We start from the raw sequence: 14,970 nt of genomic DNA, 5'->3' as shown, positions 1-14,970 counted from the left end.
TTTCTGCTTTCTTATGAGCCTCCAGCTTATTCTCATATAGCATATGCACCTCAAATCTATAAATTGAAGATGTGGCTCATGAGGACTTCTCCAAATTGAAGAATGAAATGCTGCAAATGTCAGAATAAGGAACGATGTACAGTCACCTAGCAAGATATAATTGGCTAGGACAGGGGTCAGCAACCTTTACCACTGAAAGAGCCACTTGGACCCGTTTCCCACAGAAAAGAAAACACTGGGAGCCGCAAAACCCGTTTGACATTTAAAATGAAATAACACTGCATACAATGTTTTTTTTTGCCTTTATGCTATGTATAAACAAACTATAATGTGTTGCATTTATGAAATTGATGAACTCCTGCAGAGAAAACGAAATTACATTTCTGCATGCAACAAAAACATTTTGAACTCCGAAAAAAAGACGTTGGGTTGAAAGTTACTTTTAAGTAAAATATTCAATGTCTATTTGAGTCCTTCTTGTATTTATGAAAAACGCCGAACTTAAATTTTCCGCCAGCAGCAAACCAAAAATAACGTCAGCCAGCTGTCATCCTGAAAAATGAAAGGACTATTTCACTGAACTATGAAAAAATATGAATATAAGTAAAATAATAGGCAATTAAAATATTTATCATACTTGGTTAATGGGATTTCTGCTCCTGGACCTCAGCGCACAGCGTCTGCACATCAGGGCTGTATGATGTCACCTTCATCTTTACACAGGATCGCAAGCTGTCATCTGTGAGGTTTTCAATATCACTCCATTTGTGTTTCTGAGCAAGAACGGCCTTCTGACGGGCAACATCTTCAAGGTCTGCTGTCAAGCGTCTAAACTTGGACACCCATATGTCTTTGTCGGCTATGTCGGCCAGTTCCATCTCAAGATCAAGTTGACTCACACCTGCCAATGCAGTCGTATTCAGTAGGGAAGGATCGATGCTTAAGGGAGTGACCGGGAAGGATAATGTGTTTTTTTCCTCTCTGAACTCACAGAAGCGTTTCCCAAACGATGTTTGCATTGCGATGATTGCAGAATGTAAATACTCCGAAATTATCATGTCGTGACCTTGTTTGAACTCTCTCAAATTGGGGAAGTGAGACAAAGTGCCTTTCTGTAAATCTCTGGCAAGCACTGTCAACTTGCGCTCGAATGCCAAAACATCCTCCAACATGTGCAGGGCTGTACGTCCTTTCCCCTGAAGAGCTGTGTTCAGCGTGTTCAGGTGCGCTGTCATGTCTACCATGAAGTGTAGCTTTTCCAGCCACTCTGGCTGTTCCAGCTCAGGAAAGGTGAGCCCTTTGCTGCCCAGGAAAGTTTTCACTTCTTCCAGACACGCGACAAAGCGTTTCAGCACCTTCCGTCTGGACAGCCAGCGATAAAAACACGTTGTAGCGGTGTCAGTAAACTGCAGGCAAAGATAGCTTTATTCGAACTAAACAGCCTTGCTTTTAAGCCTCCCTCAACCCAGCCCCCATGGACGCAGATGCTGCAAAAGACGCGTACTCACAAACCCCCGTAGGCTATCTCCCTTAGCCGGAATGCCGGCTAATTGTGAGCCGTTTCGGATGTGGCAGGAAATGTACAAGATCACCATAATTACATTTCAAAAGCTAACAAACTAACATAAAATACATTTTAATTAAATACTGACCAATTATTTCCCAAAGCCACAGGGAGCCGCAGCACAGAGGTGAAAGAGCCACAAATGGCTCGGGAGCCGCAGGTTGCCGACCCCCGGGCTAGGAGATAGGGGAGGAAGCTAACTCCACTGGACTCCTTCCTCTGATAAGGTACTTGGAACAAAATATTCTCATTTTTAAAAAATCAATTTCTGGTAGGCCTGCACAAGCAGGCATCTCCCAATTTACCCCCAGCTAACAGAAGTCAAATGCCTGCAGCCTTTTTAAGCCCAGCTCTCTTCTACAGTCCTTTGTTTGCTCATTGAACCCACTGGCCTCAACCCATTGCTCCTAGCCTTTACTCTCTCTGCCTAAAGCAGGGGTCGGCAACGTTTACCACTGAAAGAGCCAATATGGACCCATTTCCCACAGAAAAGAAAACACTGGGAGCCACAAAATGAAATAACACTGCATACAACGGGTTTTTTTTTGCCTTTATGCTATGTATAAACAAACTATAATGTGTTGCATTTATGAAATTGATGAACTCCTGCAGAGAAAACGAAATTACATTTCTGCATGCAACAAAAACATTTTGAACTCCGAAAAAAAAGACGTTGGGTTGAAGGTTACTCCATAGTTAGCCTACCTTGGATCGAAGAATTAAAAGAAAGCGCGCACTGGCGGGTGTCAGGCATTGGCAGTGGTGATGTATATTAATAGCGATAAAAAAACACGTTGTAGCGGTGTGCTACACGCAGCGCTAAAATAAAGACTGCAGTCAAAGGTAACTTTATTCGAACTAAACAGCCTTGCTTTAAAGCCTCCCTCAACCCACCCCCCGTGGGCGCGGATGCTCCAAAAGACACGTACTCACAAACCCCCGTAGGCTATCTCCCTTAGTCTGAACGGTGGCTAATTGTGAGCCGGTTCGGATGTGCCAGGAAACGGTGTCTCCGCAAAGTTTTCAGATTGTACAAGATCACCATAATCTTCAAATTTCGAATTACATTTCAAAAGCTAACAAACCACGGGGAGCCGCATCACAGAGATCAAAGAGCCGCATGTGGCTCTGGAGCCGCAGGTTGCCGACCTCTGGCCTAAAGTATACCTTGTTGCCTGTTATGCTTAGTTTTGGTTCTCTATTGTTTTATGGCTTGTTATTTTGTGGTCTCTTATTAAAGTTATTGTTTACTGCTACCTCGGCTGTTCTGCCGTGCTTTAGTGTCAAGACTCCTCTACCTTTCCGTACCGGATAGATGAACCAATGATTGACCCAGCTCATCTAAAGGAAGTTATCCATTGAGAGGAGCACATGATCTTGAAGAGGCACATAACCATTTACCATCTGCTCGCCAGTTCCAACTAACTCTCCATATCAATACAGCAACCACGCACCAGTCAATCTCCACGTGTTCCCTCAGGATATTCTGTCAGACAAGGGCCCAGAATTTGTCACCCTCTTCTGGCAAGCCTTCTGCTCCCTCCTCTGCACCTCATTGGGTTTGTCCTTTAGCTATCATCCGCAGACTAATGCTCAATCAAAAAGAGCCAATCAGCAAGTGGAGAAGTTTTTGCAATTCTTCATCAGCTCTAAACTTACCTCATGAAAGAAGCTTCTGTTCTGGGCTGAGCAATGCCACAATCTACACATATCCTCTGCATGGGCATGTCATACTTTGAAATGATTCATAGCTAGAAACCCCCATTGTTCAACATGGAGGAGCCAACGGTGGAGGTCTCATCTGCCAGACCCCTGGTTTGCCAATGCTAGAATACTTGAAAGAGGGTATGGAGGGCCATCCTATCTGCCAACCACACCTGCTGCCACTAGACTAACTGACATTAGTGCCCATCCTGATGAATTCTGCCTGGCTGTCCACCCAAGATTTGCCCCTGTGCATTGACTCCCTCAAGCCCTTGCCCTAGTTCATTGGTCCCTTTAAGATTACCTATTGCATCAACACAGCCACTTACCATCTCTAGCTGGCACAGTTCCTCAAGATCACAGCTATCTATGATGTGTCTTGCTTCAAGACCATTGTCAATGGACCGTTCAACCCACCTGAGCCTGCACTTCTGGACACAAAGACGGTGGAAGGCAGTCCAGTGTATATAACTTGGTGGCTGATGGATTCAGGTCATCATGGATGGGGTGTGCAGTACCTAGTCAACTGGGTGCCCAGAGGAGATGTCTTGGATGCCATATAGTTTCATCTTGGATTCATTTCTCATCAAGGAGCTGCATGGGACACTTCCAGATCATCCTGGGCCATCATGCGCCAGCAGTAGAAGAGGGGTTCCTATCAGATCTGCACAGGCAGACACTTCCCAGTCTCCATGCAATTAACAGGTGCCATCTGCCACTCATTTCCAACTCATCGCTTGCAACCTTTTGAAACTTAGCTCTCATTCATGTTTGTTTGTTTACTCATTGTGGCATCAAGTAGTTGGTCCTAGCCTTCGCTCTCACTGCCTAGAGTTTACCTTGTTGTCTGTTGTGTTTAGATCTCTCTTGTTTTGTGGCCCCTCATAACTTACTATTTTGCAGTCTATTTTTAAATTTATCCTTTCCTGCTACATCATCCCTGCTGCTCTGCTTTTAGGTTAAGTTCCCTCTACGTTTCCTGACAATTTCTCCCAAGAGACATGCACAGGAACTGATGACTGCACCCAGATCTGGCTGCAGCCCACATCAAGGTACTTTCAGCTTTAAGATTAGTTTATCATACCGAATGATTTCAAGGAGATCCACATCATCCACTTGAATATTTTTTTAATTCATTCTGTCACCATCATTAAGCTGACCCCAAAAGAACAGTAACAGAAATGTGCTGTGAGATCCATCTACCAATTACAGTTGTCAACCAATTAACTGTCCTGACTTGAACTTTTTTTATCATTTGGAAAAATGTTTTCCTATTTCTGTTAGCCATACTATCTCTTCTGCTCACCAATGAATTAGCCATGAAAAAAAATCTTCTGTTTAACAGACAACACTCACAAAATGCTGGTGGAACACAGCAGGCCAGGCAGCATCTATAGGGAAAAGCGCTGTCGACGTTTTGGGCCAAGACCCTTCGTCAGGACTAACCGAAAGGAAAGATTGTAAGAGATTTGAAAGTAGTGGGGGGAGGGGGAAATGCAAAATGATAGGAGAAGACCAGAGGGGGTGGGATGAAGCTAAGAGCTGGAAAGGTGATTGGCAAAAGTGATACAGAGCTGGAGAAGGGGAAGGATCATGGTACGGGAGGCCTCAGGAGAAAGAAGGTGGGGGGGATCACCAGAGGGAGATGGAGAACAGGCAAACAACTAAATATGTCAAGGATGGGGTAAGAAGGGGAGGAGGGGTATTAACGGAAGTTAGAGAAGTCAATGTTCATGCCATCAGGTTGGAGGTTACCCAGCCGGTATATAAGGTGCTTTGACAATAGACAATAGTCATTAACTTTGTCTCCAACTTTCACCCTGCCTTCACATTTACCTGGTCCATTTCCGACACCTCCCTCCCCTTTCTTGATCTTTCTGTCTCCATCTCTGGAGACGGCCTGTCTACTGATAGCCTAAGACTCTCACAGCTACCTGGACTATTCCTCTTCCCACCCTGTCTCTTGCAAAAATGCTATCCCCTTCTCACAATTCCTCTCTCTCTGCCGCATCTGGTCTCAGGATAAGGCTTTTCATTCCAGGACGAAGGAGATGTCTTCATTTTTTAAAACAAAGGGGCTTCCCTTCGTCCACCATCAACTCTGCTCTCAAACGCATCTCTCCCATTTCCCACACATCTGCCCTCACCCCATCCACCCGCCACCACAGTCGGGATAGGGTTCCCCTTGTCCTTACCTACCACCCCACCAGCCTCCAGGTCCAACGTATAATTCTCTGTAACTTCCGCCACCTCCAACGGGATCCCACTACCAAGCACTTATTTTCCCTCTCCCCCTTTCTGCTTTTTGCAGGGATCGCTCCCTACGTGACTCCCTTGTCCACTCATTTCCCCCCCCCCCCCATCCCTTCTCACCGATCTCCCTCCTGGCACTTATTCTTGTAAACGGAACAAGTGCTACACCTGCCCTTACACTTCCTCCCTCACCACCATTCAGGGCCCCAGACAGTCCTTCCAGGTGAGGCAACACTTCACCTGTGAGTCGGCTGGTGTGGTATACTGCATCCGGTGCTCTCGGTGTGGCCTTTTATATATTGGTGAGACCCGACGCAGACTGGGAGACCGTTTTGCTGAACACCTACGCTCGGTCCACCAGAAGAAGCAGTATCTCCCAGTGGCCATACATTTTAATTCCATGTCCCATTCCCATTCTGATATGTCTATCCATGGCCTCCTCTATTGTCAAAATGAATCCAAACTCAAGTTGGAGGATCAACACCTTATATACCGGCTGGGTAGCCTCCAACTTGATGGCATGAATATTGGCTTCTCTAACTTCCATTAATGCCCCTCCTCCCCTTCTTACCCCATCCCTGACATATTTAGTTGTTTGCCTGTTCTCCATCTCCCGCTGGTGTTCCCCTCCCACTTTCTTTCTCCTGAGGCCTCCCGTCCCATGATCCTTTCCCTTCTCCAGCTCTGTATCACTTTCGCCAATCACCTTTCCAGCTCTTAGCTTCATCCCACCCCCTCCGGTCTTCTCCTATCATTTTGCATTTCCCCCTCCCCCCACTACTTTCAAATCTCTTACTATCTTTCCTTTCGGTTAGTCCTGACAAAGGGTCTCGGCCCAAAACGTTGACAACGCGTCTCCCTATAGATGCTGCCTGGCCTGCTGTGTTCCACCAGCATTTTGTGTGTGTTGTTTGAATTTCCAGCATCTGCAGATTTCCTCGTGTTCTGTTTAACAGATACGTTCAGGATTTCAGTCAGCTTTTTTATGTCTAGAATTCTGAGAAGTCCATGAGAACTCCAGATCCAATTCAAGTTTAGTATCGTCAGACTGTGTATATATAAAACCAAATGAACCTGCATTCCTCTGGACCATGGTGCACGCTCAGTTCATATAAAGGGAAATATTACCACTAATAAGTTAATAAGACTTTTTAAAATGCACATGAAATGTGCAGCAGAGGTACAGGGTAAAGAGCAAACAGCTCGCTGTCCTAGTGATGAGGCTTGGTGGTAGCAGGGTATTCATTGGTCTCACAGCCTGGAGGACAAAGTTGTTATCCACTCTGGCAGTTCTGATCTTGATGCTCCTGTACCTCGTTCCTGGCAGGCGTGGGATAAAGAGAATGTAGGATGGGTGGCAGGGATCCTCAACAATGCTTCAGACTTTTCATAAACAACACTCTCCATACATGTCACAAATAGCGGGGAAGGAGATCCCAGTGGTGCTTTTGATGGTTTTGACTATCCTTTGTAGGATCTTGTAGTCCACTATCCATTTTAAAGCAAATACAGCAATTATGAATTTGATAATATTAATAATCACTTGGTCTGAATGTTTAATAATTATTGTCTGTTCGCAATAGTGGGACATATATTCTAACCATTAGTTTTTCTTCTGACGTACCCCTATCAATACAAATGATAGGAATAGATACAGCATCAAAGAACTATAAAAGAAAGAAGGGCTCAGTATCTAACTTTGTACTGATATGAAATCTTCTCCATTCTTGTGGTGAAGAAAGTTATGAGTTTCTGTGATCCCTAGAATGATGCCTTCTTGAGTTTAGCCATCTGGTGCTTAGATCCTAGCAGGGTCACCAATGGCAGTAAGGTCAAGATGAAGCTTCCCAGCAATGAGCAATCCAACCAAGATTTCAATGGAGGAGCCGGCTATCTATAGCCACTGAGGACCCACTAACAGACAGCCCCTTCGGTGAACATCATACTCGACTTGAGTGATCACACTACTACCAGTACTATTACTGTTACTACGACTGATAAGAGATAGCAATACAATTTCACAGTCTACAACAGCTGTTAACATAGTGTTTGACAAATGTCATGTTACCAAAATGAAGGAAATACCAAAAGTTTATGATCCTAAACAGAATCCCTTAAATGTTGTCAATTCACACAAAATAATTTTCAATTATGTTTTTGCTCTGTTATCAAATAACTTGTCAACTGAGACAAGTCCAGCAGTTTCAACTTCAGCTTTAAAATCTGTCCATTTTGCATCAAAGCAGTAGACTGTGAATTTGGAGAATCTGTTCTCCAAGCTGAATTACAGCCAAGAATCATATAATTAGAACTAGGGCATAATTAGTACGTGATATATGCTGAACAAGCCTGTGGTGATAAACTATGAAATTAATTAGTGCCATTTATATTATCCAGCTGCAGGAGCTCTTGACTTAACTGCATTTTCCTGAAATTATCTGGTGGACTGTAGTTGTATTCTCACACAAATCTCTATGTCTTGTCAAAGGTTATAAAATTAAAAGGCAAGTGCTGTGTAATTGGAAATTGAATGATTTATACACATACAAGTGTAAATAATATTGTGTCGATACTTGGGATAATAAATGGATCCATTACATCATTTTGTTTCTACTTCCCATAAGCATCTTGGGATTGCAATTTTAAACCTCTGAACTCAGCTATTCTCTGGAGTGAAATCTAAAGAGTTGATTTCAGATGCCCGAGTTAATAACTGTTTCAGTAATCCCTTTTTTATGCAGTATTTGTCTAGTGAAATCAGAGGTGTTTCACAGAAACTTTTGCATAATGGATACTTTCTGACCTAAGTCATTAACTAGATCCCTGCTGATTCTTTCAAAGTCTTGTGAAAATATAGTTAAATAAAATAGCTTTGGTCAATACAGTTCAAAATTCCAGTATATTAGTATGAACTATTTATTCAAGACATAAGCTTACTCATTATAACCATTCTTCTTCATTGCTGATGGACTAACAACACACAGCAAGATGCCAATCAGTGTCAAAAAAGTCTTTCTTAGCTGGAACAGTTCTGGGCTTGAAGGTATACAAATCACAGAAAGTTTTTAATGATTAAAAAGTATGCTAATTTTACAAGCCAATTATGTGGTAATTCAAACACTATGTTTAGTATTCCTTGATTGCTGTGCTGAATTGGCTCAATGCATTGTCAGTTCAGAGACCAGTAAAGATGGCATGTGGTGCAGGTGTGTAAAAAAATATTAGTTAAACTGGAAGAGAACAACAAATATGTAATTATTCTAAATATACATAAATTGATTTACTTAATTGCTTCACACACATCATTTCATTTATAAGGCATTCCAAAAGTGCTCAGCTTCAGGCAAATTTTAAACTGCTAAACTCTAATCAGTTTGTTACCGTTTTGGTCACAGTTGGTGAAGGCTCTAACCTTCACATACATGTTGTTTACTAATCTCATCAAAGGAAACCATCCAGTGAAAGTATCAAGTTCCTCATGAATATGACATGGCCACCAGCTATTTTGCAATTTAATTGAAGTTTCACCAGAATAAGGTTAAGCTTGGAAATAAAGTTATCAGGTATTGTATGTTAGATGTTGAGTTCATTATAGACAATTACGCAACCCTATATTACTGAATAATCATGCCATTTTGAGTTCATAATACACTGTGTGCTTCAAACAGGCTAAAAATTCTATTAAGTTTTAACACCCCATCATATTATCCTGCACTATAGAGCATCAAATTCTTGTCTGCCATCCCAAGTATGAAAACAGGACTGAATGAATTTACAACATGGTTATTGGTTTTGACCAAGTTTGTCCACTTAAGATATCTGTATTGCAGACAAGAGAAAATCTTCAGATGCTGGAATTCCTAGAAACACACACAAAATGCTGGAAGAACTCAGCAGGCCAGGCTGCAACTACGGAAAAGAGTATAATCGATGTTTTGGGCCAATGAAAGATCTTAGCACGAAATATCAACTGTACTCTTTTCCATAGATGTTGCCTGGCCTGCTGAGTTCCTCCAGCATTTTGTGTGTGTTAATTTATCCATATGTCTTTCTTTGATAAGCTGTTACTGACTTGCTTATTTAGTGCTACCCTCATGTTCCTGCCTTCTTCAGCAATGCACTTCTGTTTGTAGGGTTTTGAAAGGAATCCTTGCTGTTTCTATTCTTGAGACGTTCAAATAATTTTTGAAGTGTTTGGTGTGAACATTTTTTAAGCCCAACTCTTAGTCTTATCACATCAATAAAATTTTTATATATACCCTAGAATTTCCTAACTGGGAACTCATCTCTGATTTTTGTATCCATTGCTTGTTAACGTTCTTTTGTTCGATTGAATGTATGTGCTATAATGTGACCATAGGTGCTGTTTTATTAATTTATTATTTTTAACCAAATTATTTTTGACATCACATGTGATTTTTAATCTCCCAGAAGCCGTAGTTTTCTTTAAACATCTTAGTGAAAAAGCCCCTGCTCTGTTATTTGTCCTCAGAGATACATAAAGTTTCATTATATTGAGTTGCATTCCCTTCAAGCCAAGGGTGGCAACTGCTTTACAATGCCAGCAATCCAGTTTGATCCTGATCCCCGGTGCTGTTTGTGTGGGGTCTGAACATTCTCATTATGACCATAAAGAGAGAGAGAAGAATTGGGAAAAAGAAAAACACTCAATTAAAATTATCTAAATGAATATGCATTAACTAAAGAAAATTATAAACATTCTTATTCTTTGAAATCATTATTGAAGACTCTTCCAAATGGGAACATGCAATGTAAACATGCAAGTGTAAATTCCCCATCTGTACTAGAGGGGAATCCTTGCTCTCCTATGAAGGTCCCTAGGAGGTGTCCCAGATCAGAGTACAATCAAAAAACAGTAGCAAAATTCTGACCACCATTTTCAGATTGTTATATTCATGCATGTGATCATAGAAATCAGAGTTTTTCACAACCTATCAGAACATGTCAGCAAGTTCACGAAATCTGGACCATGATTTCTCCATTCTTTTTGTTAATTGGCCTAGTTGTGCAAATTTTTTTGGATTGGCTTGCTGAATTTAGTATAAGCAACAGAGGAGATCACAACAATTTCATTACAATTTGCTCTGCGTACAGCTCAGGTTTCCATGATCTCTTGTATAAGCTCAAACAGAATCATACAGGAAGGAATCCCTAAGAATCACACTAGCCATTCTAGTAGGGTTCTCTAATCATAGCTGTTTTTAGGCCTTCAAGGACACTTTATAAATTAAGTTAGATCTTTTGGTTCTCAGGACAGTTTTAATTGCTCTTTAAGTGTAGTTTTCTTATTTAAATTATTAAAGCATTAACTAATTTATTCCAATAAAACTAGGAAGCATAATTCCTTTTAAAAATTCCAGCAATATAAGATTAATTTAATGCAAAGTGAAGTATGTCTGTGAGTGAGATAAATATTTTGTGACAAGCCTATTTTTAACTTCCTTAATTAAACCACAAATTTTAAACCACATATCTTTAAATATTTTTACGTGCTCCTACATTTCACTGGCGCATAGATGATTTAGTTTCTATCAATTCGGGGAAATTCAATGTTCATACTTACATTAGAAACAACAACTACACCTAATTTAGAAACTTAAATTCTTTATGAGGTTTTTATTTAATCTGGAGATAACAGGTCAGTGCCATCAGCAGATTTGAGATTGTTTAAAATCTTGCCATATAAGCAGATTCCTCCAGTATGATCTCTTGTATATGGTTGATTACTGCTTCCAGAACAAGATTAAATAAATCTTGCAACAGTGTGCATCCTTGTCTCACCCACATTGTTGACATAACCCATTCAGTTAATTCCCTATCCATTCTATTATCCTCCTGCTGCTTTTTTATAATCAATTTGAAAAGTTTCAGAGAGATCCCATATATCCTATTGACACACTATATTCCTTCTTGGCATACAGTTCCAAAAGTCTGCATATCATAAAAGAAATTACTATTAGAGTGGATGCAGCTTTTATAAACTTCTCCAAAATCTATCTATTGCACTGCATCTGAATCTATTGCACCTCATTCTTGCCTAAAACTGTTTTGTCTATGAGCTCTATATATGTAAGAATATTGGAAATTGTGGAGTGTGAAGATAATTTTTGTAATAATATTAAACTTCTAGCTCTGCAGGCATTGTTACCAAATGCAGAAAATACAATTTTTTTCTGAATTTTGAACTGTTGATAGTAAATGGCTCTTGTTATTCATCATTGTGACACAAAGTAGTTGTAATAAAGACCTTAATAATTGGAGGCATTGCCCAAAAGACATATGGAACCTAACGTCCGTGATAAAGCGGTTTATCATCTTAAATTTTTGAATTACAAGTTATTAATCTTTAAGTGGCTTATGAACCAGATATGATTTGAGGTACTTTAAAGGAGGGGACTTCACAGCTCTGCAGTCTAGAAAATGTACCGTTCTTGAAAATGCTTAGTGAAATGATGCTGTAAGATTATTTTCTGCTAATATCACAGGAAGGCAATTTTCTTCTGATAATCCTGACATTTCCACTATCTACAGCATTCCTCTGTACCTATTGTTTAGATTCTTATGTTCAAGGGTCTGATGATGACAGAGCAGTTATTGCCAATCTAGTTAAAAAAGAGATTTTCTTTAGTAATCCAGAATTCCAAGATCAAATCCCAGAATGATAACTATGGAATTTATATTCAATTTATAATTTATTCATTAGGAACGACAACTAAAGCTACTGGATTGTTATAACAAAAATACAGCTGGTTCACTGATAACCTGAAATTGAGAAAATCCACCAACCCTACCAATTCTGGTCTAAATGGGTCTCCAGACCCACAAAATTGTTTGAATCTTAAAATTCCTCCCAAGGGCAACTTGAGACAGCCAATGCTGGCTTTGCCACTTACACACAGTTGCTGTAAAAAGGGAATAAAAATGTGTCACTACCTCATGTAGTTAGGCATTTTACTACCTAAAAAGACCAAGGTGGCACGTCTGAATGACTGGCATCCTATCTCACTCATCTCCATAATAAACAAATACTTTGAGAGGCTGGTCAAGCACTACATCTGCAGCATGCTACCACCCACACTGAACCTCCTACAATTCACCTATCAACACAACCGATCGACAGATGACATAATAGCAACTGCTCTACACACTGTCCTTACACATCTGAAGAAGAATACCTATGTGAGAAAGATGATCTTGAACTGCAAATCAGCATTCAACATCATAATTCCCTCCAGGCTCGACAAGGAGCTCTGAGACCTCAGCCTTCACCCTGCCTTGTGTAGCTGGATCCTGGACTTCCTGTCAGATCGCTAGCAGGTGGTAGGAGTGGGCTCCCTCACTTCTGCTTCTCTGACCCTCAACACAGGTGCCCCTCAGGGCTGTGTCCGAAGCCCCCTCCTTTACTCCCTGTATACTCATGAATGTGATACCATCCACAGCTCCAATCTGCTAATTAAATTTGCTGATGGCACTACACTGATTGCTTCTCCGTGGATTATCACCTTGTTGTGGTGGAGAAGCTTGTGTGGTCCTGAGATCCCGAGTGCGATTCCATCTGGAGTTATGCTCCTGGTAGGGTCACCCATGGTAGTAAGGTCGAGGGTGAGATCCCTGACAGAACAATTCAACCAAGACCTCAACGGTGGAACAGGCGGATGAAGTTACTTTGAACTCAATGGCTGTGAAGGCAGATGAAGGCTGCAACAAATCCATCAGCTCCAGTCGTCGTGGTTTCCATGACATTGGAATTAGTTGGTTGATTTGTGAAGTATTGTGTGCTTCTTGGAGTGCATCATCAAGTACACGTTAAACAAATACAAGCACAGGCGTCTTCGCTCTACGGGCCACAATGAAATGAAGACCATCATCCTCGACCTCGAGCGATAGCCACAACGGCACTGATTGACCTAATCTCAAATAATAGTGAGGCAGCCTCCAGAGAAGAAGTCATTACCCTGACAGTGGTGTCAAGAAAACAACCTCTCTTTCAATGTAGCAAAAAAGAAGGAGCTGATTGTTGACCACAGGAAGAATGGAGACAGGCTAACCCCTACTGACATCAATGGATCTGGGGTTGAGAGACTGAACAAATTTAAATTCCTTGGCATAAACATCACCAGCATCTCACGTGATCTGTGCATACTGGTTGTGTGGTGAAAAAGGCACATGTCAGTACTTCCAGTTGAACTTTGTCTTTTTGTGTGTTTTCCTGCTAGCTGTCAGTCTGTGGTGTTGTACTGCCATGCACTCTTCTTTGTTTTCATGCCTCATGTGCTCCTGTCCCCGCTCCTGCTCTACTCCGGCCCCTGTATTACTGAATACTCCACCAACACCTGTTTCAGATTATTACCTGTTTTGCTGCCACTTCTGTGTCATTGTGCTCCACCTATCATCTGCCTCTCTGTTTATTGCTCAGTGTATTTCAGTCCTGTGTTCTCACCTGCTTGTTGCCAGATTGTGCCAGTGAGTTTTCCTGAGCCTTTCTAGCATCTGTATCTGTACTCTGTCTGTCTCCCGATTCTGGTTTTTGGATTTCTCTGGTTATTTTGATCTCTGCCTGAACTTTGACACTGACTTTGTTTGCACCTTAGGATTTGTTACTCAGTTGATATCTTTTGTATGCAGAATACTTGGTCTGTGAATGGAACCCTGCCCAAGCACCCTAACAGCACAATTATGCCTCTTTTGGCTCAGACAGTTTAAGAAGTTTGGTATGGGCCTCCAAATCTTAAGGAAATTCTATAGACACACAATTGAGAGCTTTCTGATTAGCTGCATCACAGCCTGGTATGGGAACTGTACTTCCCTCAATCACAGGACTCTGCAGAGAATGGTGCAGACAGCCCAGCGCATCTGTGGATGTCAACTTTCCACTATTCATGACATTTACAAAGACAGGTGTGTAAAAAGGGCCCAAAGGATCATTGGAGTCTCGAGTTACCCCAAGCACAAACTGTTCCAGCTGCTACCATCTGGAAACAGTATCACAGCATAAAAGCCAGGACCAATGTGCTTTGGGATAGCTTCTTCCACCAGGCCATCAGACTGATTAATTCATGCTGACACAACTGTATTTCTATGTTACAGTATGTTGCTGTATGTACTATTTATTATAAATTGCATATTGCTCATTTAGATGGATTTTTACTCTTCATGCATATGAAGGACGTAAGTGATGAAGTCAATTCAGTTCAATTCTTTGGAAACAGCTTTATGTTTAAGTGATAATTGGGTAAAGGAAATGCACACTGCAAATCTCTAATTGTCGATAAAGCATCCAGCATCAGATCTGAATGGTGAACCAACAATCTGGTTATGTAGAACTCCCAACTTCTATCCCTCTTCTGTAAAAAGAATAAAGAATTACCTTTCAGATGGAAGATTTCATGCTGCCTCCGTAAAGCAGCCTGTGTAATCAAAGACCCCAC

General features: G+C 41.3%; 1 protein-coding gene across 1 annotated transcript; it reads right to left on the bottom strand.

Moving 5' to 3' along the window:
* Positions 1–242: 242 nt before the first annotated feature.
* Positions 243–1,733, bottom strand: LOC132390851 (general transcription factor II-I repeat domain-containing protein 2-like). The gene is made up of 2 exons (XM_059963390.1): positions 638–1,733; positions 243–552 (listed from the first exon to the last, which is right to left on the bottom strand). Exon 1 carries the CDS (start codon positions 1,242–1,244, stop codon positions 642–644), a length of 603 nt encoding a protein of 200 aa, XP_059819373.1. The 5' UTR covers positions 1,245–1,733; the 3' UTR covers positions 243–552; positions 638–641.
* Between the last annotated feature and the right edge of the window lie 13,237 nt (positions 1,734–14,970).

Source organism: Hypanus sabinus, chromosome 3, assembly GCF_030144855.1.
Source record: "Hypanus sabinus isolate sHypSab1 chromosome 3, sHypSab1.hap1, whole genome shotgun sequence".
Lineage (NCBI taxonomy): Eukaryota > Metazoa > Chordata > Chondrichthyes > Myliobatiformes > Dasyatidae > Hypanus > Hypanus sabinus.
This window is presented reverse-complemented; position numbering and strand designations above follow the sequence as displayed.